Genomic DNA, 24,913 nt, shown 5'->3' on the forward strand with positions numbered 1-24,913 from the left:
CAGGCACAAGCCATACACACACACACACACACACACACACACACATACAAACACTCGAACGGAAGGGAAACGGAGCCCAGGAAAGGAGAGGCCGGCGATCCTCCACAGGTCCCGTTCGGAGGGTGGGAAAGGGCCTCCGTCCCCCCCCCACAGGCTACACACACACCCTGGCCGAGCCCACCACGGGGGATAGGGGAAAGCAGGGAAGCCGCGGAGGGCGCAGGCAGCAGCCCCTACAACTTAACTCCTTCTTGGCGTCCTCGTGGAGCAGGGGGCGGGACTGAGGCCTGCTGGGAGCAGGGGGCGGGACTTGGTCATGTGCCCGCCCCGCCCACCCGGCACCTCACTGGGGGGACGGCGTCCCCCCGCGTCCCCCCCAAAATGACCCCTGGGTCCTTCGTGCAGACTAACCCTAGCCTTAGCTCTTTCTGACAAGCCCTCCTGTTGGCAATGATAGCTTCACAGTGGGAATATCAGAGGGCTGTGGATGTTTCAGGAGAGCTGGAAGTAACTGGATTTTGACTTAACATGTCTGCTTTCTATAAGCCTTTGGGGAGCATTTGCTTTCTGCTTCTTTTCTTTGATGACTGAATATTTACTAAAATGAATGGTCTGGAAAGCAATTCAGGGTTTTGGTAGCAGATTCTTTTTTCGGTTCACACAGCAAATGTAAGCAGTGCCTCTTCCCTCTTTCAGCCCTTTAGAAATTGGGGAGACCCCTTGTTTCACACAAAAAATGTCATTTTTGGTGGTGGAGAAGCACATGTGTTTACTTGGAATGTTGATTTCAGTGGAACCCACTTTCAAATGAGTATGCTTAGGGTTGGACTTTAGTTTTTCTTTGTCTTAAGGAATAATTTATCAAAATATAACCTTGAGGATGATTTTTAAAATTAGTCAGAGACATTGCCTAAGAGGATAGCAGTGCTAAAATTAGGGAGGGCAGACGCTGCCTCTTCTGTTGGCCCTTGTGTGTGACCCATTGCTACTGTTTTACAAGGCTGTAGGCCTTCATTTGGACCCTTGGCTCTATTCAAGGGCCTTCTGTTTGTGCTCCTCCCATCTGGATCTTTCAGCTTTATCTCTGTGAGCCTATGTGCTTAGCTGGGAAGGGCAGTCGAGTCTGCACTGCTTTTTTCCCCCGTCCTAAATCCATCCATACTATGACACTACGTAAGATCTCTTCTTGGGGATATGGAATGGTATGGTACAGCCCAATCTCATCAGATCTCAGAAGCTAACCAGTGTCAGGAAGGCAATGGCAAACCACCTCTGCTTCTCACTTGGCTTGAAAGCTCCTTGCTGGAGTCACCATAAACCAGCTGTGACTTGATAGCACTTTACACACACACAAGGTCTCTTCTTAGTCAGCCACCTGTCTGCCCTTCCCTCCATGCATACGGTTTGGTTTGATACTCCCTCCTGTCCATTATAGCTTCTTGGCTCACCCAAAGAGTCCAAGCTGCCTCCGAGTCCAACTGCATATAGTGGCTGAGGGAATTTAGCAGCAAGCGGGAAACTGCCTACATTCGGGTATGTGATGATCCTCTACTCCCCCTTCCTCACTCTCCTCACCAGAGAGTGTCCAAGAGGCAGTGGAAAATTTGCATGTGTGAGAGAGGGCTTGTTTCCCCCCCCCTTGCTCTCCCTTCTCTTGTTTTATTTGGGCCAGATAATGAAACTGAAACTCAAATACTTTGGCCACCAAATGAGAAGGGAGCACTCACTGGAGAAGACCCTGATGCTGGGAAAGATTGAAGGTCAAAGAAGACGGGGACGGCAAAGGATGAGATGGTTGGACAGTGTCAGCGACGTAACGAACATGAAATAGAGCCAACTTCAGAGGACAGCGGAAGACAGGAGGGCCTGGCGGGAGCTGGTCCATGGGGTTGCGAAGAGTCGGACTCGACTGTGCGACTGAACAACAACAACACCACTCAGACTCTGCTCTTTCTTTTACATAGGAACTATGTGTGTGCAGTGAGCTGCTACACTTTCCCTTTTCCCCTGCTTGCTAATGGAGCTTAGACCCGTCAGGAGTTTTGGGTCTATGCATGGACCCTGGGTGAGATCTTCAAACACAATATGTGATCTTTAGAAGGAGAATGTGACACATAGTGCTAGACGCTGGTGCTTTTAAGACTGTGTTTAACAAGATGGACTTCACTGAACTGCAGTGCCAGCATTGCACAATCCTTTTCCATGGGCATGAGATAAATGGATTTTCTTGCTTTTCTTTTCTTTGCACCCTCAAAATGGTCATGCTTGGGTACAGAGAGGCATGACTAAGAGGCTGTGCATTTCTCTGAACAGCAGAAACAATACACAGAAATACCTGTGCTCTCTCCACACATTACGCTCCCTTTTACACACCTGCAGGATTTAAATTGCTGCTTTTTTTTCTGCTCTCCTCCTCAACATTGCTCCAATTATATCGTTAGACTCTGTCATCTGAGACGAACTGCAGAGTGGGAGGTTTGCTCCCTTACTTGTGTCTGCAGTGGTGAGATGCCATAATTGGCACCTGTCAAGGGCAGGCATGACGTGGCAGGGAGGGCAGGGGCTGATTTTAGAAATGAAATGCTTTCACTCCCTCTGGTGTAAGTGGCAACCTCTTCCCTAAGGAAATGTCACCTGCTATAAATAAGCTGCTTGCAGGCAGGGGGATGCTATAGCTACAGATCCATGCAGGTAACCAGAGCCAGAGACAGGCACTCAGTATCATAAGCCTGTTCCTAGAGGCTGCATCAGCCCCTGTTTCATTAAAGAAAATGCTAGAAGGAGGAGGTGTGTTGAGAAACTAATGGAAGATAAGAAGACATGCTCACAGGTCTGTATTCTCTCAGCTCCAATCTATATAAATTTAATCCACTCCTGGCTCCTCATTCATCTCTGGCAGTGTTTTGTAATCCAAACTCACCGGGTCTCTGCTTTTCTTAGATCTGGTCTCCAAACATTATTACAGGCTGCCAGTTTTTGGATGCTTGATGTTCCATAATCCCAGAAGGCCCCAGTACTACTATCCTTGCTCTGGCCTCCATGTTCAGCTCTGCAAGAATTTATTGACCTGCTCATGAGGCACTCAGTCTAAGCAGCTGCTCTTTCAGGGGCTTTCTGCATACTCTCCAAACCCTCAGCTGAAAAACGAGAAAGTGAAAGGAGGTGAGCTGTCTCTGGACAACCAACTTGCCCTTTCCTTGCACCTGTGCTGCAAGAGGCATAATAACACTATTACTCCATAGAACTGAACTATGGAGGGCAAGGCCATGTTTGCTCAGAAATGATGAGTGGTGCCTTTAACAATGATGGAGTTGTTCAGATGGATTTGGCGCTGCTTGTTAGTTCTCGGGACAACCAGACTCTACAGTATGTTTCTCCTTTAGGAGTTCATATGCCAGTTTCCAGTAGGTTTCTAGAGGACTGTGTATGATCCATTCACTGTGACTTACAGAGAACAATCTCCATGGGATCTACCATAAAGAATGGCAATTTTGCCCTATGGGATTTTATGGAGGCATGCTGTCCTGCCTTCTCTCATCATTACTGCTACAGCCTTCCCTGGTAACTGAGTCCTAGCATGACCCATGCTATGGTAGTAATATCCGTGTCCTCCAACCTACCTACTTTAAAAAAAAAAGCAGCATTGGCAAAGCCTTTCAACAGTATTGCCCTGGGTTTTACATGCTTCTGTCACAAATCTTCCTCCTCTGTTACCTGTTTATCATTTCCCTTGTTACCTGTTGTTTTGTGTATGGAGCAAACAACAAATACCCAGTTCCAACTGGCTGAAGGCCTCTCTATTAACAGTAACTTTGCTATTGGAATAAGGAATAACAATACTTAACTAAGCTGTATCTAGAGATCTTAGGCCAGGGTTGTCCTGGCCTGATTCTGCAGATTCTTCATAGGCCCTGTACTCCTGCAGGCTGCTAGCAGGGAGACTGAGAAGAGCAGCACTGAGTTCCTCCTAGTCTCCTGCTTGCTCTGACGCCTATTGATATAAGAAGAGAAGAGAGATTGGGTTTATACCCCACCCTTCACTCAGAGTCTCAGGGTGGCTGACAAACTCTTTTTCCTTCCCCTCCCCACAACAGACACCCTGTGAGGTAGGTGGGGCTGAGAGAGCTCTTTCCAGAACTGTCCTTGAGAGAACAGCTCTGACAGAACTATGGCTTGCCCAAGATCATCCAGCAGCTGTGAGTGGAGGGGTGGGGAATCAAACCCAGTTCTCCCAGATTAGAGTCCGCACACTTAACCACTACACCAAACTGGGTCTCTTAAAGAGGCAGTATACCAAATCCCTCCCCCCTAGGGAGAATATTCGGCCATCCAGATTGGATGTTTTCACTGCCACTGTGGTCTTCCCCTTTGGCTTGATCCAACTGCAGTCTCAGCAGAGGAAGCCTCTTCCACAGGTAACCCAGTAATAAGATAACCACTTCCTTGTGATGAAGGAGGGTGTTCCTTCTCGGCAGGATCAGGATTGCCTCCTCCAATTAATTCTGAACCTGATGTTGGTGGGTTGATTTACTTAGAAGTTTCCATTGAAGAATTCAGAGTGTCTGTGTGACCACGTAGTTGGTCCACGTGACATCTTCATAACAGTTCATCTGTGATCTGCACTCTATATGAGACAGGACCTGTGACTTCCACTATTTTAGATGGATACAATCTAGGCATGACATATATGATGGACCTCTGCTTTTTCTTCACTGTGATGAAAATTTTTCCCGCCAAAATTCTTAGTTCCCTTCAGGTGCTGAGCTGACCCCCAGTAGTATGATAATATTTGCAGCTTTATAAATCTGAATGTCCCACCCTGTAACAGAATCTGATTTGGCTTTTGCCCAGCCCGGGAACTTGTCTGAAGAAAACAGGAGCCCCCTTTTTAGATCACTTGAAATGGCACTGGAGACTGTGTAACAGTGAAAATAAAGATTTTATTTAATAGGCAGGGATGGTATGGGGTAGTCAGGTATTGGAAAAGCTGAGGTAAACATTGTTGGTAAAGATATATTTTTCAGTTGACAGACACAATGGTGTTGCAGCAGTTTATTTTTACAAATTCATATCAGTGAGAGATGGTTGACTAAGTATGTTTCTGCATATAGTTTCCTAATAACTATTCAGGTTTTCTGGAAAGGTCACTCTTTTAGTGTATCAATTTTTCCCCCTTTTCTGAAATCACAATGTGTCTTCTTTTCCCTGAATAGTCTATAACTGTTTCCTTTTACTACAGACCAGGGCCTGCCTCAATGCCAATTCCCTGTATAACTGGAAAGGACTTATATTTCTTCCCTGAAATTATAACCCTGTTCCTTTTGGCCTGATGAGGAGCTTCAGCCTGCTACCTAGTCACTCTTTGCCAAAATCTCAAACCCCAGTTCTTGGCGTATATGTGAAAACGTACTTCAGCATAAGCTGACAATATACTCTAAATTCTTAGATGGAATTCTTTCTCAGGTGATGTCGAACACAATCAAGACCAGGAGTCTCTCCCTTTATTCAAAAGGTGACCCTGTCTGACAGACTTTTAGTCAGACTCTTCAGACATCCACTCCTTTAGCTGAACTTCTATTTTACTGAACGATATCTGCTGCTGAACACAAAACGAACTCACTCTCCCCTCAACACACAGCTGGTTTTATATTTCCCTTAGCTGGTGCTGGCCAATCAGAGAAAAGGAGCAGCCTGTCACTCAAACTCAACATTCTAGAGCAGAGTTAACTATTCACCTCCCTTCTCTGATTTGGCTGCATTAGGAAGACAGCATTTTATATGTAGTTCATCACAATGTCCCATAAGCAACTCAGCTGGGCTGGATCCAGTTGAAGGACAGGATGTAATATGTTTTGTCAACAGGAACCTTGCCAATCTGGTTGCCCAGTCCCCAGAAATTATCCTTTTCAGCATATTTTTTGTAGTCTGTACCATTCGCTCTGCTTGCCCATTTGCCTGGGGTCTATAGCCCTAATGAGATTTTTATTCACAAAGTCGTGGGAAACTGCAGATGTGAAAGCAGCACCATTGTCTGAAACGACTGTGTCTGTCATGCCATGAGTTGCAAAAAGTTGATGGAGAACTGTGATGGTAGCATTCGAGGTTACAGCTGGGACAATGGCTATTGCATACGGGGAGATAAAATGGGAAGCATTGGTTTGTCTTTGGTGAAAATTCCATGAAGTGGCTTGCGGTCTGTTCGGATTTCAGAAGGATGACCATATACATAATTATGAAATTTTTAAACTCCTGCCACAGTAGACAATGCCTCTTTATCAATCTGATCATAGTTCCTTTCAGTTTAGGTCACTCTCCTAGACTAATAAGTGATTAGTGCTTCTGTACCATCTGGTAGTATGTGACTGAGGACAGCCCCAACTCTAAATGGTGAGGCATCACATGTAATGGACAGAGGTCTTCTGTTCACCATAGTGAGCGAGTACAGAGTCAGAGGTCAACAACTTCTTTATGGCCAGAAAAGCTTCTTCGTGTTTGTGAGTCCACTTCCATTGAGCACCTTTATCTAACAGGAGATGAAAGGGTTGGCTTGTTTTTTTAAGAAAATGTGATAAAAATTTAGAAGTCACAGAAATGACTGAAGATCTTCCTTGCATTTTGGTCAAGGGGCATTGTGTATTGCCTTTACCTTATCCTGTGTAGGGGGGATACCAGCTGCATCAATCTGGGAACTCCCAGCTGGCATTTCTCTTTTTTAACTGTGATGCCTGAAAGATCGAACTTCTGCAGAACCTTTTTGAGTCAATTCACGATCTGCTTCTTAAAGGAGGCCATAATTAATACATCATTGAAGGCACAGTCCCAGGAATACCTGCTAATAAAGTTTCCATGAAGTGCTGAAAGATTCCTGGTGCCACTGAGATTCCAAATTGAAGACATTTCACATGAAAAGCCCCTCTGTGTGTAATAATGGTTTCGGTATCTGCTGCCTTGGCATCCACTATAAGGTGGTGATAGGTTTAGCAAGGTCCAGTTTAGCAAAAACCTTTCCTCCTGCCAGGACAGACAATAGCTGGTTTACGGGAGGTACTGGATATGGGTCTTGCTTGAGTGCCTTCTTTATAGTACGTTTGTAATCTCCACAAATACGTATGTTGCCACTTGGTTTTAAGACAGGAACAATAGGGGTGGCCCACGTTGTATGAGTTGCTGGCTCTGTAATTCCTTGTGCAATAAGCCAATCAAGTTCTTCATCAATCAAAGTGAAAGGAACATTCCAGGCCTTCAAACTTATAGATATTATGATAGGGTCCATCTGAAAAGTCACTGATGGACCTTTGTATGCTCCTAATGGCTCAGTGAATACACATGGGAATTCAGATGCCAGTTCTTCTGGTATTGCTGGACAGACACCATGTACTCCTTGAACACTGATTCCCAAGAGTGTGAACCAGCTTCTTCCCAGCAGGCTTTTATGAATCTCTTTTGTAACTAGCAAGAGTAATGGCTGTCTGACAAGTCCATAGTGAATATCTGTGTCACAGCTTCCAAGGATCTGGACAATCTGTCCACTGTAGTCATGAAGGTGGCATTTTGATCTGTGTAATTTGGGAGAATGGTCCTGGAATATTAGTTGCTGTAGATTTTCCAGGTTGGTCCTGGAATAGTTCTGAAAATGTGCTGCTGTCTATGATGGTGGATCCAGCCCCAGAGTCAAGTTCCATTTCACACTTCTGACCATTTATCTCTACAGTGGCAATCATTTATGGGTATTGCCCCTTGACAGCATGAATATGTTAAAGTACATGTTTGTACGTCTTCATCAGGGAAACCCCCCAAGTTATAGGCAGTTTGAAGCCGGGTATGTTTCCCCTGCTCTCTTTGTTTCCTGGGATTCACCCTTGATTGACAAACTCTTTCTATGTGACCCCTTTTTTGGCAAGTGTGACACTCGGCATTCCTGAATCTGCATTCACTTTGTTTATGTTGCCCTCCACAACTTAAACATATAGATGCATTACTTGACTTAGGCTGCGATCATACGCACAATTAGACCCAACATAGGTGCGAATGCTGGGCGGATTTAAAGGGAGCAATTAGACAACAGCATCTGGGAAGTGACCCGCAGTCATCAGCAACCCATTGTGCTCCACTGCAGAAGCAGAGTTAAAAGACACCAGGGAAAATCTGGTAGTAAACGGGTTGTGACAGGCCACGGACAAATTTTCCCCTGTCTGACCACTACACCATGCTCTCATGCCATCGGGATGGTCTGATCAGGCCATCCCGACTCCATGACGTTGTGTTTTTTTTCCCCTTCGCAGTATGCGCATCATCGCAAACTCCACAGGGAGCCGTCAATGCAGAGGTGTGATTCATCGATTCCTCATTTAAGCACATGGGAAACAAATGGCACAAAAAAATCTGACTCACCCACAGTTGCATCTGATCACGTACTGATGGGCTGCACCCACAGCTTCAAAGGGAGGTATGATCTCGCAACTGCGGGTCAAATTCCTCTGGAGGAAATAGCCTCGCTCTCCCCCCCCCATTTTATTTGGCGCATGTGACCGCACCCTTACTTAGCCCCACTGATGTAGATGTGAGCCTCTGTACTTGCTCCTCATCTGATTCCTGGATTTGTTGGAGAACATGGGCATTGGTGGGGTGTCTGTTACGAATTTCTCTGACATTTCATGAAGCGGCTTCAGCTGCTAATGCTTGTTACTGTGCTGCAGCAAAAGTCAGATTCTGTTCAGAGAGGAGGTACTGCTGGGTGGCCTCATCCTTAACTCCACAGATGAGCCAATCTTGTAACAGGCCTTCCAGAAGATCCCCAAATTCACAATGTTCAGCAAGGTGACAGAGCTCTGCAACGTATTCTGCTATATTTTCACTGGCTCGCTGATCATGCTTACAAAAATAGAACCTCTGTAGAGTAACAGATGGTGGTGGGCAAAAATGTGTCTTCAGTAGAGCGATCAGTTCATCATAAGTTTTTGTACTTGGAGCAGCAGGTGCCGTCACAGAATGAACAATAGCAAAGTTTTTGCTCCACAGTCAATAAAATTGCATACTTTTGTTCTGCCCCTTCGATCTTATTCGCTTGTAGATAGTCTTTCTGCATAACAGTCCCAAGAGGCAGGCTGACTTACATCAGATTCTTCTAGATGGCCCAGTACAGCCATTTCTGTAGTGAGTCAGCACTAATGTGGAAGGCAAGGAACAAGCTAGCCTGATCTCAAGTTATTTCTACAGCTTTCTGGGTGTTTAAATAGCATCCTCGTCTCCACATTTTGTGTAGTGGATTAAACAACAAACACTAGGGTCGCCATCCCCCAGGTTGGGGCAGAGATTCCCCTGCTTTTGCCCCACCCACAACAGCATCGATGGCGGCCGCCCCTCTCCCTCCCCTCCTGTGAGATTTAAGGGGCCCTCCAGATGATCAGTGGGAGCATGTGGCCCACCAATTAGCTGGAGGACCCTCTAATCTCTCGGGAGGTGAGGGATGGGAGAGGGGCAGCTGCTGGTCCCAGGAAACGGGCACTGTGTGCCTGAATTCCAAAGCAGTGGATTCGCCACTTGGAGTTCATGGGTGGGGAGCCCCGCCTGCAAAACACCATTTAAAGGGAACCTTGCCTTTCAATGATTTTTTCAAGTGGGGGCCACCCAGGCCCGTAGCTACAGTGGGGGCCCCTGGGGCCCACCCATCCCCGACTTCCTAGGCAGCCCAGGCCCACTGACTCTCTGGCTGCCTGGAGGACTCCCCACTGCTGCTGTCCCTTTCCTTGCAGCCACTGCAGGCATCTCCTTGCCTTCACCCACAGGGGCATGGCAGGCAGGCAGCTGGTGGTGGGGGGGAACCAAGCATGCATGGCAGAGGCAGCGGCTGCTTCCCAGGCCCGGTGACAGAGAGGAGGAGGAGGCCCCCAGACACGGGACCATGGCAGGTAGGCAGCTAGCTAGCCGGGGGAGAGCTGCCGAGGCGCTCTGTGGGCTAGGGAAGGACGAGGTATGCTGCACACATGGTAGTTGCTGCTGCTTCCCAGGCCTGGCCTAGTGCTGCTGCTGCTTGGGCAGGGCAGCAGTGGTTCCACTGAGCTGATTCTGGATCAACCGGAGGAGGTTGGAGGAGAGGCAGCTGCAGCAGCAGGAGAGGGGAGAGCGTGGGCCTTGTGCGGGGCCTGGGTTTTTTCCCGTTGGGAATGGGGGGGTGCACATGTGGGGCCGGAGGTCTCCGTGCTACCAGGCTGAGGTGAGGGTGGGGCTGGGGGCGGTAAGGGTGGCCGGGAGAAAGAGAGGGGCCACTGGAGTTCCCTTACCTGCCCAGCCACTGCAGCAGAGAGATGTGGGGGGTGGGAAGACCTCTGCCCAGCTCTGGCAGGTGGCTGCGGGAGCCTCTAATCTTTCCCGGGACTGCAGATGGAGCCCCGCGGCCCTGCATCTCTAGCCTAGGCACCTTTTTGTTTTTATTTACACTGTGACTGTTGGGAAACCCAGTCTGCATTATAGGGATAGAGCCCAGGCTAGCCTGATCGTGTTAGAGCTCAGAAGCAAAGCAGCGTCAGCCCCGGCTTGTATTTGGATGGGAGACCCTCCAAGGAGTCCTCTCCCAGGGTCCTCCTGACGCAGAGACAGACAACGGCAGCAGCCACCTCTGACTGTCTCTTGCTCTGAAAACCCGTCAGAGTCACCACAAGTCAGCTTGCAATACTGATTTTTTTTTCATGTACTATCAAGTTTTCAGTCCCATTGCCAGAGTGTCACCCAGCGTCACTTCCTGGCGACGCCATGGTGCGTTACAGGGAGGAATGGTCCGGCCGGGGAGCATGTTTTCCCCGCCGTATCACGGTAAGTACTTAGGAACCCTGTCTCTGAGTCTCTCCTACTCTCCTGCCTGCTATGAGGCCTACTAGGATAACCTCTTAAAGAGGCATTACACAACAGTTTGTATCCTCTGACCCATTCCCCTTCTTCCTGATGCCAGGTCTTCAACTGAACTAAAACAAGGAGTCATAGGGTTGGACTTGAAATGCATTCCTGGAGTTGTACCCTTCTAAGCCCATTGATTTCAATGGACTTGGAAAGGTGAAACTCTGCTTAGCGTTGCACTGTAAATGAACTTTCCATCTAATCCAACAAGGTGGTTCTTATATTCTCTTGAAGACCTGACAGCAGACCGGCTCCTGTTGCCTCAAGTACCTCTTACTATTGCAGTTGCAATCAGAAAGAGCCATCAGGTGTGAAATACACTTGGCAATGACTGGAAGCAGTGCTCTTAAATGGACTTGTGTTTCTTGTGTCCCTCCTGGCATTGCTACTTGACTGCAAAGATTCAGTGACTGGAAATAAGGGCAAAGCTTAAAGAAGTTAGATTACACCTTAGCCCATGGGTTTATAGTACTTACTGGTTGTGTGTATGTATCCACATGGGGGGGGCATCTTTATGTTTGCTGTGTGGCACTGTTGGTTAGATCTCTAGCCCCAGCCAAATCCTTGGGAGTTTGCAAATAGCACAATCCGGGTTTTTAAAGAGTTGTTCTGGAACAGGAAAGATATGCTCTGCCAAGGGGATTCAAATGCCAGCCAAATTAGCCCTGAAACCTCTCACACTGTCATATAGCTGATTGCCATAAAACAGAAACCATGCACAGGGAAACAGACATGAAATGAGTCCTTCCTTTTCTCAGACCAAAGGGATAGGTAAACTCTTCCTACAGTCTGACTACTCTACTCAGTTCCACAGTGCTTTGATGTCTAACCTAGCTCAATCTGTTTTTGTCTTTCATTCTGCCACAAAGCATGGGAGAAAAAATTGGACTACAACAAGGGATGCTGGGAATTTTCCTACAAATGTGTAACAGTTGAACTCACCATTTTTGAAGGTGCCTGGCAGACGTGAGCAAATCACCCAGCCTGTTCAGTTCACATTGAACAGCCATGAAACCTGCCAAACAGGTTTGCTTTGGGTTTCTGCAAACCTGCACATGCGCAGAGATGCTGCCAATTAAAACCAGTTCGAATCCATTAGCGTCATAAGGGACTACTTAGAAAATAACAAAGGTTATGATTTTATTAAAGCACAGAATTTGTTTACGACTGATTTGTATGATTAGTGACTAATCGAATTGTCTATCTAAACAATTTCCAGGTGAGCAGAGCACTTACACAGCAAAGACAGGGAGGTCAGTAGAATCTAATTGGACTGTGGTAGAATGCACATGCATGAAAAGCCAGTTGTGCTGTACTGCATTGTAGGAAGGAATGCAGTGAAGCAACCTGCCAAACAGTCACGAACAGGTTGACAAACAGTCAAATTGATCATTAAAATCAGCTCACCATTTGCAGAACAGGATGTGAGCCATATTGGCAAGTGTTCAACCTAGGGTTTCCAGTCCCCCAGTCCGGGCAGGGGTTCCCTCGCTTTTGTGGGGCTCTTTCCGCCACCATCCAGCTAGCTGGTGGGGGGAAACCCCACCGACAAATGCCCACAAATGCGATGTTATAACGTCACCCGGAAGTGATATCATAATGTTGCCGACATTGGGGAGGTGACACTGTACACATAATTCAAACACATAATTTGAACAACTAAAACCAAGTTAAAATACACATACAATACAATAAAATGTGCATACATAAAAATAATATTTAAAAACAGGGCAGGGAGGATTGATTACTGAGGAAACCCCAGACTTAATAAAGAAGTCTTCACTCACTGGAGGAACATGGGAACAGAAGTGGAGAGGCAAGTCTCACTGGGGAGTGAGTTTCAAAGTTTTTGGTGCCATGACAGAAAAGGCCCTCTCCCAGGTTGCCAGCTGCCACTGAATGAACTGTCAAAGCTGCCCACAGGTGCCACCTGTTTGTACAGCAATAGGTCTGGGTGCAAGAGCAACCCCAACTATGGACCTTTTCCTTCAAGGGGAATACAACCTGTTAAATACTGGGTTCAAGATGCATTGCAGTAAACAGCTCTACTTTATTAAGTGATTTCAGGAACACTACAAGACAGACTCCAGGGCTGCTGCCCTGTTTAAATAGCATGCAAGCACCACACCCAAACACAACCCACTCCCAAGGATAGGTTATTTACATAACACTACTTCCCCATTGGTCCCCTCCAGAATCCTGGCAAGCTATTGTTCCTGAGCAACAAGCTCAGCCAGTCTCGGATACTAGTTTAGGGATGACCCATGCTGTCATCTGCATATTGGTAACAACCCAGCCCAAATCTCCAGATAATCTCACCCAGCAAAGAACAAGGGGTTGAGCAACACCGAATTCTGAAACATAGACCTCCTGGCCTGGGCCCTCATTCACTGGTGCTGCTCAAAAAGGCACAGGGAAAGGGGGGGAGAATTCAGTGTTATAACCAATGCATGATGTGCTGGGCTTTTTTTCTGGGGGAAATGCACTGGAACAGAGTTCTGGAAACTCTTCGACAAAATTCTTTTTAAAATGTTTAGAAGTTCATGAGATTTCAGTATACAAATTGAAAACTTCATTTCCCTCTTGAGAGTTCCAGCACCTCTTTAAAAAAAGGAAAAAAAGGCCCTGATGATGTGACTTCTGGCACAAAACTGCAAGGGACGTCATTGCATTGGCACAGCAGTGGATAGCTTGTCCGTGCTCCCCGAATTCTCCTGCTGGGGTGCCGAATAGGCCTGGCAACCATACCCATGATTGTTTATGCACACATATGAGAGAAAAATATAGAAAGACTGGAAATAAGGAAGCACGTAAGAAAAAAATGTTCTTAATTTCTCAGATGCTTTGTCAAGAAATGTATATTCAGAATTTTATTCCCATAAAAGTAATTGATGGCACTTAGATTGGTGTAGTGTTTCGAATGTCAAGACTAGGACCTGAGAGAGCCAGGTTTGAATTCCCACCTTGTCAGGGAAGCTTCATGGGTAACCCTGGGACCTTTACACCCTCTCAGCCTGACCTACTTGACCAGGTTGCTGTTGTGAGGATAAAAGAAAGGAGAGGTGAAAAATGCAAGTTACTCTGAGTCCCCCATTTGGAAGAAAGGTGGAGTATAAATGTAGTAAAATAAAATAAAATAAATCTTCTGTCCCAAGTCTTGAAACTGCTGTGCACAAAAGCTGAAAAGAAACTGACATGCAATACTGATTTTTTTTTCATGTACTATCATTTTAGTTGCTTTTTAAAAAGATTCTAACTACTAGTCAAGAAATGCAGGTCATACGAAGACAATGTCTCCGTTCTTGATATCACAAAAAGACACTGTCACCAAGGAGATTTTAGCTGTTAATGGTTTTAAAAAAGATTTCTTGCTCAAAAGATTTCTAGCCCTTAGTATCGCATACAAACCTTTCTGCTTTAAATCCTCAGAAAGTTTCCATTTTCAGGAAACAAAATTGAAAAGGAGTCATTGCAAAAGTAAAAATGATTACAACTTGCATGCGAACTATACAATAGTATACCATAACCCTGGATCTAAATAAGCATCCATCTCATTTTTCAAAAAAGGCTGCGAGCAATTTAAAGAACCCTAGCATGAATATAGTAGTGAAAGAAGGCTACCAATGATGGGGGAATCTATAAAAGAGATGTTATGCTCAAGTAAGAATGACCAAAAGAAGGGCAGACTTTGGCAATGTGTATCTATAGTGAGGGCAGACAGCCAAGCTCATTTTGAGAATAGCTCAAAAACCATAATGTTCTCTTTTTTCCCCCCTACATAGATCAAAAGCAGAAAGTCTGCTAGAAAATGACTGAAGCCATTAGACCATTACAGAGTAAAAGCACATTAAAGAAAGTTATGGTCAATGCAGAGAACCTATAGAAGAGGAAATCTTTGCATTAATCTTCACTACAGATGACATCAGGGAGATACCAGCACTAAAGAAATTGTCACAAATTGATGTGTCAGAAGAAGCGCTTTAGAGCAAATAAATGAAAGAGTAATATGTCACCAGGACCAGATGGCATTCATCTGAGAGTTCTGAAGGAACTCAAATATGAAATTGCAAAACTACTAACTGCAATATGTAACCTTCTTGCTCAACTCAGCATCTGTACCAAAAGAATGGAAGGTGGCTTAACATAACACCATCCTTTAGAAAGGGGCTCCAGCGGTAAAATTTAGCTCTGCAGTCCTTAAAGCTGCTCCTAGGGAAATCAATAAAAATCTCTAACAATAGTACTAGTGATATACTGGAGAAAAGGCATGACTTTTTGTAAATAAACTTAATGACAATGGTTATATAATTGCTAAACCAAAAGCATTTCATGAATAATCATTTCTTTTAGAGCTGGTAGGTGGTGGTGACTATCATATAGATATAATAACTAAGTATGATCCAGTAGACTTGAGTTTTTCAGAATCCTTCACCAAAGACTCATGGCCATGGGGAGAGTGGAACAGTATAAGTAAGCAGATGAAGAAGTGAATGAGGGCGGGACAATGGTTCAAGTGTCTGAATAGCCATCTACATGTGACCTCTCCCCACGTTCAATCTATGTGCAGAGCAGAAAGGCAGGCATAAGTATTCTGGCTTCACCACCTGCCTCTACTGGTGAAGGAAGTGTATGCACATTATCGCCCAGCCCTTGATCCTGAACGTTTGGACAGCAGCCTCTATAATCCTGGAGATGGACCATACTAGATTTCCGATCTATCCCAGACTCTACCCATGGATGCTTTGTGCAGTTGCTAAGGTCACCACTGCTGTAATCCTATATATATAATTGCCCTAAGGCATTGGCCATTTCCAGCTCTCCCATTGGCTGTGCTGTGCAATCCATCAACCATTGGCCCATCAACCGCCACTCAAGAGTACTCACGTGCCGTTTGCTGGGAGCTGGGTCCGCTCCTCTCCCCCACCCACTGCCAGCCTGGACACTCTTCCCTCACAGAATAAACTGTCAAAACGGCTGTCTCTCCTGACAAAGACACTTCTCCTGCTTGGCTACTGTGGAACTAACTTTTCCCTCAGTGGCTGTTGCTAGGCAACCGAGCTTGGTTCTGTTAGGAAAAAGGAACTCATTGGGGCCAGTCCTGACTAAGGTTGCCAGCTCCAGGTTGGGAAATTCCTGGAGATTTTGTGGTGGAGTCTACAGAAGCCAGAGTTTGGGGAGGGGAGAGGCCTCAGCTGAATATAATGCCATAGAGCCAACCCTCCAAAGCAGTTATTTTTTCCAGGGGGGAGAGATCTGTTATCTGGAGTTCAGTTGTGATACCTGGTGATCTTCAGGTTCCAACTGGAGGTTGGCTACCCTAGGCATAGCAGTTAGCACTTCAGAACAGGGTCTGCCAGACCCAGGTTCTTTCTGTGGAAGTTCAGTTGGTGATTTCGGACCAGTCATAGACTTTCAGCTTAATCTACCTCACAGGGCTCTTGTGTAGATCAAAAAGGGGAGAGGAGAATGACATAAGCTGCTTTGGTCTCCTGCAGAAAAAGACCGTATTTTTCTTCCTCGGGAACCATTGCTGCCAATGTCCAGGTGAGGGCTGGAGATCACTCAGAATTAAAACTGCTCTCCAGATGGCAGAGATCAGCTCCCCTGGAAAAAACAGCTGCTCTGCGGAGTGGACTCTGTGTCATTATACCCTGCTGAAGTTGCTTCCCTCCTGCTTGGGTCCCCACTGAGGAGGAGAAAGACTGTACTTTTCCTAGGTAGAGGCTGCAGGTGTGTGTGTGGGGGAGATGGAAAGCTGAAGTCAGAGGGCTGGGAAGGAGATAGGGTTGCCAACTCCAGGTTGGGGAATTCCTGGAGATTTGAGGGGTGGAGCCTGGAGAGGGTGGGGTTTGAGGAGGGGTGGGACCTCAGACAGGTACAATGCCATAGACTCCACCCTCCAAACCATTCATTTCCTCCTGGGGGACCATTGCTGACAATCTCCAGGTGAGGGCTGGAGATCACTCAGAATTACAACTACTTTCCAGATGGCAGAGATTAGTTCCCCTGGAGAAAATGGTAAGCTCTGTTTCATTATACCCTGCTGAGGTCATCACAGCAAATTGACACTGAGTGCCCAAGGTCAGGGCACCTGCCCTGAGTCTCTTTCTAGAGCTCATTGTATTTATTTCCATAATGGACCTTATTCCTAGTCAGTTCTATATTTCTGTTTCCCTCGGTCCCAGTCATCTAACATAGTAGGAAAGGAAGTAACACAACAGCAAGCCTCACTTGCATTTCTGATGCACATGTGTTGTAGTGGCTGTTTCATGAATATGCATGCCTCATAGAAGAGGTTGGAGGAGGCTGGTACTTACATATACAGATATGTCTATGATCTCTTCTCTGAGTCAGCAAAATCATTGCAGAGGACTTTCTGGCAGGTGCACACCATGTTCTCCAGATCTAAAACATTCTGTAGAAACTAATGAAAGGCATGTTTGCATGGCTTCTTTGTTTTTCTCCAGGTGTGCTCTGTTTTAACTGCAAGTGTTTACAAACCTGGATATGACTCACACCTTTAAAAATGCTATGAGAAAATATCCTATATCAAGGCTATAAAGTACAGTCTATTATTCTCTTTCATATTTATTAAAAAATCTGTGACGTGTGCTCTGTGCATGTGATCAAGATGAAGTGGCAGAGGGCATTAAAGAAGAGAGGTCTTGACTGTGATTAAACCTACACAACCTACAACCTACTAAGCCAAAGGGAGCCCATCAGCCAGATATTGTGGTCAGCCTCCCCAATTTTTTCCCCATTCTGTTATAGAGGGGATCCAAAGGTAGAGTCATCAAGCTCCTCAGGGGCTACTGTGTTTGGCTGGTAGGCTACATTTCCTAGGTAGGCCTTAGAGAGCCAGAAAATGTGTCTGTTAATGTATTACACAATACGATTATGGAAGTAGAGAGAAAAATCTGTTTTGCTGAGAGGAATGTGAGAGAGGTTTCCCAACCAGTTCTGTTCTGTCCAACGTGGCAATTTGTCTGAGTGCTAGACTGTGACAGGTAGGTTTATCCTCATTTTGCTGCCCATGGGAACCTCAGTCTGTGGACAAAGCAAGAAAGATTAACCATGCCTGCACATCCCCTGGGTGTGTAATGTGATAACAGAAGAGGACACAGCACATGGGGAAAACATTGGCCAACCCAATCCACTTCCTCCTCCGGATAAAGGCAAAGAACTTATGAAGAGCCTAGTGGCTGAGTCCACAGTTCTGCAGTTTTAGGGTAGGAGTCAGAGTTCATCTTCTCTAGCCTTCCTCAGCCCTCATTAAGGCCTTATTAAGCCACACATGCCCCATGAAGCAAACAAAACTCTCATGAGAGTTTGGATACAGTTCTAGTTACCACGGCAACAGTTCCTGATATTGATGTAGTAGGAACCTTCCCCCTTGGGAAGCCATCCCTGCGGATTCAAACTGCCTCAAGGGAAAAACTGATGTATTCAATGAGAGGAATCTGATGAGCTGTCCAGTAGGCCCTCCTACCTTCTGAAGGGTTCTCACTGCTTATTAATGGCAAGGAGAAATATGGCCGGCACTGGGTTTCTGCCAGGCCCTGAGGGTACTGCTTCACAAACCTGAAGTAATAAGTAACTATCCAGGCATTGTGCTTACACATCTCATTCATCCACTGGTTCCTGATCACTTATCAAAACAAAAAGATTTTAAATTTAAATAATAAATAATATATTATAATAATGCAGTAAGTAATATTTGTATGCTCCGTATGACCCAGTTTGCTGAATAGTAAAGTGCCCAATAGTCCATAATAGTCCAAAATGTGTTTCAGCTGGGGTTGTTGTTGTTGTTATCAGGGGTTGTTTCGTAAAAAAAGAGCTAGGGGAACTCATTAGCAGTCGGCCTTGCAGCTCCACTGCCGAGCCCCATGAGGGGCCCGGCGGTGGACCTGCAAGGCCGGCGGGAGTGCAAGGAAGCCCCGCAAAGGCCCTCCCTGGCCCCAGGCAGGCAGGGGTGGGGAGAGGCAGGGAGGAAGCAACTTACCCTCCCTCTTCTCCTGCCTCCTCCTGGCTGAATGAGGGCCGGAAGCGGGGCGGCCGGAAGCAGGGGCGGGGCTTTTTCATGTACCCCGCCCCCCGTACCTCACCCAGGGGAACTGCGATCCCCCATGATTCCCCCCGAAATGACCTCTGGTTGTTATTATTATGGGTTAATACATATTATATAGGGTGTTAGTGTTCCTGGGCATCACCCAGAGTAGGTTCCACCCATCACATGACATGTGATTTACTCAGTTCTGTGAAGCCATTCTGACTCTTGTGAGGATTTAGGCTTTATCCCACATTTCTCAGGGCAGTGAAAAGAGCCTTTGAGTGTTGCATATACTGATCCCAATTGGAACTAAAGATAACAGTGTTGGTGATACATACAAGAGCTAAGGGATGTCAGGGTCCCAAGACTTGATAAATCAGTCTTTGAAAAGTCATGTCAGCTCTGCTCAATCTAAGCAGCATCATTATAATGCCTAATTTCATTATTTCCTGGATTTCTTGAGCCACCTTCTCCTGTCATTTGTGGAGAATTGTTCACCGCACAGCACACACCACCTGATCAGTGTTGATGATATAGGGCATGCTGATTTACAATCATGAAAAGAATGTCAGCGCCCCTCCTAAGAGAAGGTGGGCATTTTTAATATTTTGGGAGTACCTCCTTGGGAGATGCCTCTGCCAGAGAAGGTTCCTAGTAGGCAGGCTCATGGGAACATGTGACAAGGGGGAATTAAGTGATCCTTCCAGGCTTTCAAATTGTTTACACATAGCCGCCTTGTTAAATACTGGTTGCTCCTGCAGTGTACTCTGTAACTGAGAGGTATAACCTCAACAGACCACAACCAGGGTGTGAGAGGAGGATTTACAAATCAGTAACTTGTCTTCAACATAAAACAGTCAGTTTTAGTACACTAGTCATAATGTACTAGTCATAATGCAACAGCCTGGGCTTGTTGCAGATGGATTCCCACCAGGATGCTCCAAGTGAACATTAAACTCTTTCACATTTTCCTGGGGGTTGTTCTAGGCCCTGTGGGCTTCTGCCAAGGCTCATATTCATCAAGAGCAAAGGTTGTATAACACTTCAAAGGGTGAAAAGATGGCTGGAGTTTGCAAGGGTTTTTTTTTGGGGGGGGGATGATATAACCATATACAGATCCCACTGAGTCTGATGGTCCCATGACACCTTCTTCGAACTGGAACTTAAGGTCTGATTGAAAGCATTTGTCAAAACTGGGGATTGTAGACAGATTTTAAAAAGTATTAAATGCCTATGGTATGATTTAGCTGCCTGATAAGAGGTGCTTGGAATGGGATACTCATCCATAAAGAGGCTGATTTATGCAAAGAACTGCATATTTTTAAGGGGATGATTTCAGGATATAGGCTGGCAGAAGGCTCACTATCATACCAGGCAGGATCTACAAAAGTGATAGCCGAAACAATTGCCCCAAGAGATGGGACAACATCTTATTATGGCCCTGGTGGTCAGCACAAACATGTTTGTGACTGAAATTAGTTGCCTTGTGGCTGAGCTGAGGAAATTGTCAAGATGGTTGCCCCCCCCCCGACTAAACGTCTTCCCTCTTTTCCATATCAGGGACATATAGCATGTGGCAGCCATTGACCATCTTGCCTGCACTCACTGCTATCTTCTGACATGAATTGTTGCCAGATCCCTGCCTCTTGCAAGAGCTCACACATTATATCTATTGCTGTGGCAACTGTGCCTGATGTTGATGCAGCAAGAACCATTCCCACCAGGAAAACCTTTGAACCACTTCAAACTTCCAGCCTGCTGGCAATAAGAGATAGGGGGTGGCCCCCTATATGTCCCTGGGAGCTTACTAGCTGTAAATGAAGGCAACAGCCCCTCAGTGTCTGTCCCTAGCATCTGTAGTCAGAGGTATACATCATTTGAATTTGAAGTTTAAGTTTGGCTATCATGGCTAATAAAACTATCCCATATAAATTTGTCTAATTCTTTTTTGAAGCCATCCTTAGGTATAAATTATTATATGTTGCACCTAGCATGTAACAAAAATCCCAACAGCTGCTTATCTTCAATTGAAGGTATTTTCAGCAGAGAAAAGAAAACCTGGGGTGGGGAGAGAGAGTGAAGAGGTAGTTTTTCTCCTTCCTCTCCTCCCTGCCAGCTCCCCCCTGTTTCCAAGCCGGTTTTATATAAGGCTGATTCTGGAAGAACTGGATCCAAAAGTAGGGATCCTGCTCTCCTTAGCAGCATATGTTTTTGCCAGCGTGGAAAGAGAATGGTTTCTCGGTTCTGTAGCTCCGAAACATTTTTGCCTCTCAAACAGAGTAAATCTCCTTACGAAGAACAAAAGAGCTCTTGGTTAGATCTGCCTGCCAATGCTGTGGAAATCTGTGGCGGAAAGGGAGGGAGAAGTGGCGTGCAAAAGAGCAGGCGCACAGCTTCAGCAGTGGGGAGTTTGCCATCTTCCTACCATAATTAAATATTGTTTGCATTGCTTATTGACAGAGCACTAAGCTGCACTCCGTTTTAATTTGTTCTTTGATAGTCGCCTTTTGCTGCTAATTGATTTTCAAGGGGTTTTTGTCTGATTTAATACTTGCCATGCTGCTGAAAACAGAGAGGCAAGGTTAAACAGAACCGAGAAATGAGCCAGGAATCAGCACATCTTCTCAACCAGTGTGTTTTACAAACCTCATCTACCTGATGCAGAAAATTTGCATTTAAAAATAATTTAGCAGCTCTTCCAGTCCCAGCCATTTTCATCCACCGCTCCTGCTGCTTCTGTTGCTATGGTGTTAACTTGAGAAAGGGCTTGCAAGCATAAATGTCCTGGTTTCCCAGCAACCCACACCCTAGGGAATGAGATAGGACTGTTGCTTGTGAGAGAAGCATCAATGCTGGTGTATTATAGTGGTTAAGAGCATAAGCTCGGAGCGGGACATCTTCTGTTCAAAATTGAACTCATACATGTACTAACTGGGTAGCCTTAGTCCTCTGAACTTCAACCCTCTGTCTATAATAGGGAGATTATTATAATAATGACCCACCTTAAAGATTTCATGTAAGGGAAATGGATTTGGATGTCGCTTTTCTCAACATGAAAGAAATACTGATGTACTCAGGAAGGGGGGTTAACCATGAATCCTTCTGGACAACTGCTGTCTTTGTACCGATGGAGTTTACAATATAGAGATATTTCTTATATTTTATAGCATTGAGGAACTGGTGATTTGTAAACTTTCTGTAAGACCACCTAATTAGTTCTATGGCAAGGCCTAGAGACTGCTGTACAAGATGTGTGACACCACTTCTGCGTGACATCATCACGTCATCTTTCGGGCCAGTTGGTTGGCAGGGTTCCCCCCACCAGCCAGTTGGTCGGTGGTGGGGAAGCGCCCAGCAAAGCAGGGTTCCCCCCACCGCCAGCAGGGGTCCGGCAACCCTAACCATTTATCATTCAGTTATTTGTGGACCAAGAAATGTTACTCTTAAGATGGAAATTACTATTCTAGTACAATTTTTTAAATAAAAAAATTAAAGTCTTCCCCTACCAGCTACCTGGAGGTTCCTACCACCCTGGGGGGGGGGATCTTTTTAATTGCCATGAACAGCAGCAGCCTGTGAGATAATGTGCAGCTAAGATGCCAGTGGATCCATACTTTTACTGACAAGAGTTGGGCAGCAGTATTGGAGACACAGGGTGACTTAGTCAGGATTGTGGACGCATGTGGACACTCACTGGCTGGTGGCAATGCACAACAGCATGAACCCATGACTTTAAAAGCTCATCCAGTGCCCTTCTGGGTGGTCAGCAGCTAAATGTCTTCACAGAGCTTTTATCACTGCCCTCACTGTGCATGACTTCCACAGAGACAACGTAGGGGGCTCTCCTCCTTGGTTGCCTGTCAGTAAAACTGACCCTGTCCCACCTACCAGACTGCCTCAGTGATTGCTGCTATCTAAAAGTAGCCTAAATGTTTATGGTATGTCCTCTTTTGTTTTCCTAGGATGGTCCAGAGGGAGAAGAAATTGAAGGTGAAGCATCCAACTCCTTGAAGCTGGACTTCATAGAAGATACACATTTTAAAACGAAGGTTAACTACTCTTATGCTGCTGTGCAGATACCTACAGACATCTACAAAGGCTGTGAGTCACCCTCACACACACTTTTTTCACAGAACTCTGCATTTTAAAACTACATAACACTTGGATTGGGATTATTTTGTCCTTTCCTTATGGTAATAGATAAACTTTAGCTGAACTAGATCAGATCTCTCCCTCTTTTCAATGCAGCCCTCTTCGAAAGGTTACCAAATAACCGAAAGATTTTTGCCTCCTTTTGTGCTTGAGGCTGGGTTTGTTCCTTGGCAAGCATCTTAATGTATAGCACCTGTTCTCTGCTTTTGGCATTCAACTGCTTGGTCATCCAGGGTGACTGGTAGAGGTTGGTGAATTGATGGTTCTGTTTTGCAGCAAAGTGTCATATTAGATAGCAGTCCCTCCCAACTGGATGGATGAGATACACCATCTCAAGCCATTCTATGAGAGGAATACCATATTCTACTCCAGGAACTGTAGATGCAAAGACTTGCCCTCTTGCAGAAAGCTGTAGGGTAGGAGTGAAGAGCTATCTGTGGCCCCTGAGTGTGGATCATGTAGAGAAGGAAGAGGGTATCTTGGCTGTAGTGTGCTGGTTGCTGATATTGGTTGCAAGGGACAAACAGAAACTTGCTAATGTGTCAGGGAAAGCTGAAAGGCACGAGCCATATGCAAAACCTTGAACTCCATGTTTCCAAAACTGATGTGTTTCAAGACTTGATTGATTTGTACTGTAACAAATTCATGAGGTGTGCATTAAAATTTTCAAAGGCTACTCCTTTGTGGGGGTTTTTTTTGGGGGGGGTTAATGGGAAGGCTGTAAAGAGAATCCATGACCTAGCACACAGTGAGGCACACACAAGCCTGGTGAAACTGGTGGGCTTTAAGGCCTCACTATCTGGCGTCAGCTGTTGCACAAAAAGCAACCTACAGCCCAGCTTTTAGTATGTGTTGTCAGCCACATGCAGTGCCGGATTTACGCATAAGCTAAATAAGCTACAGCTTAGGGCCTCGCAATCTGCTGGGGCTTCAAATAAAGAAACAACAAAAAAAATGATTTTAAAAATCTCATAGAAAAATCACACAAATGAAGTCAGACATATCACGATGATAAATTCTAAATAATTTTAAATATACAAAATAGAGGTAAAGGTTTCCCTTGCTCAAAAGCCAGTTCCAGAGAGGGCCCTGCAGGAATATCACTCACTGGGTTGAATGGTGCTTCCTCATCTGCCTCTGCAAGGGGGGGGGGAGAGAACAGCCCGTCAGTGTATTTTCTGTTGCTCTCTCACTCCCCCACCCCAAAAGGGGTCTTGCTCTTGTAATCTTGTGGTATATTCATTGTATACATGTAGTGGAATTGTCTGCTCTCTTCCCCTAATATCTGTGTGATTTGGTTTGGTCCTGTTGGATGGAGCTCTTGTTTCAGTTTCGTTTTGTATAAGCTGAATGGACCTGAGAACAGGTGGTTCAGTGAGTACTCTAGCCTGGGAACCCACAACCACAAGGAAACATTACAGTGTAAGCCTTCAAGCTCCTTTTTAACTGCTGGGGGGGGGGAGAGATTTGGAACTTGGGGGAAAACAAACATGCACAGAGCTTTCATTTTCTTTCCCATTCCTTTCTTCCATTTCTTTCTTTCTTTGTTTCCTTCTCTTTCTTTGTTTCCCTTTCCCCCATTTCTTTCTTTCCCTTTTTTCAATTTCTTTCCCTTTCTGGGAGCCCTCTATCCATGCCTTGGCTAGGCATCAGGGAGGGAGAGGGGGGTGCATCTCAGTGCTGAGCATATTTTACCTTTATTTGATTTCTTATTTGTTGTGATGTCAGTGCATTTTTTGTGATGTCAGTGCACATGCGTGGGGCTTTTGGGGGGGCACTTTCCCCAGCCCCCTCCCCACTAAAAATGTCCTAGCTTTG

General features: G+C 45.7%; 1 protein-coding gene across 1 annotated transcript in view; it reads left to right on the forward strand.

Annotated features, from left to right (window-relative positions):
* Positions 1 to 24,913, forward strand: part of CACNA2D2 (calcium channel, voltage-dependent, alpha 2/delta subunit 2) — an 871,471-nt gene that overhangs the window by 632,855 nt on the left and 213,703 nt on the right. The window contains exon 6 of the mRNA XM_015417855.1: positions 22,906 to 23,044. Within this exon, the coding sequence (XP_015273341.1) occupies positions 22,906 to 23,044 (139 nt within the window). The remainder of the gene's footprint in view (positions 1 to 22,905; positions 23,045 to 24,913) is intronic.

The sequence above is a fragment of the Gekko japonicus genome, unplaced genomic scaffold (genome assembly GCF_001447785.1).
Source record: "Gekko japonicus isolate JY-2015 unplaced genomic scaffold, Gekko_japonicus_V1.1 scaffold314, whole genome shotgun sequence".
Classification (NCBI taxonomy): domain Eukaryota; kingdom Metazoa; phylum Chordata; class Lepidosauria; order Squamata; family Gekkonidae; genus Gekko; species Gekko japonicus.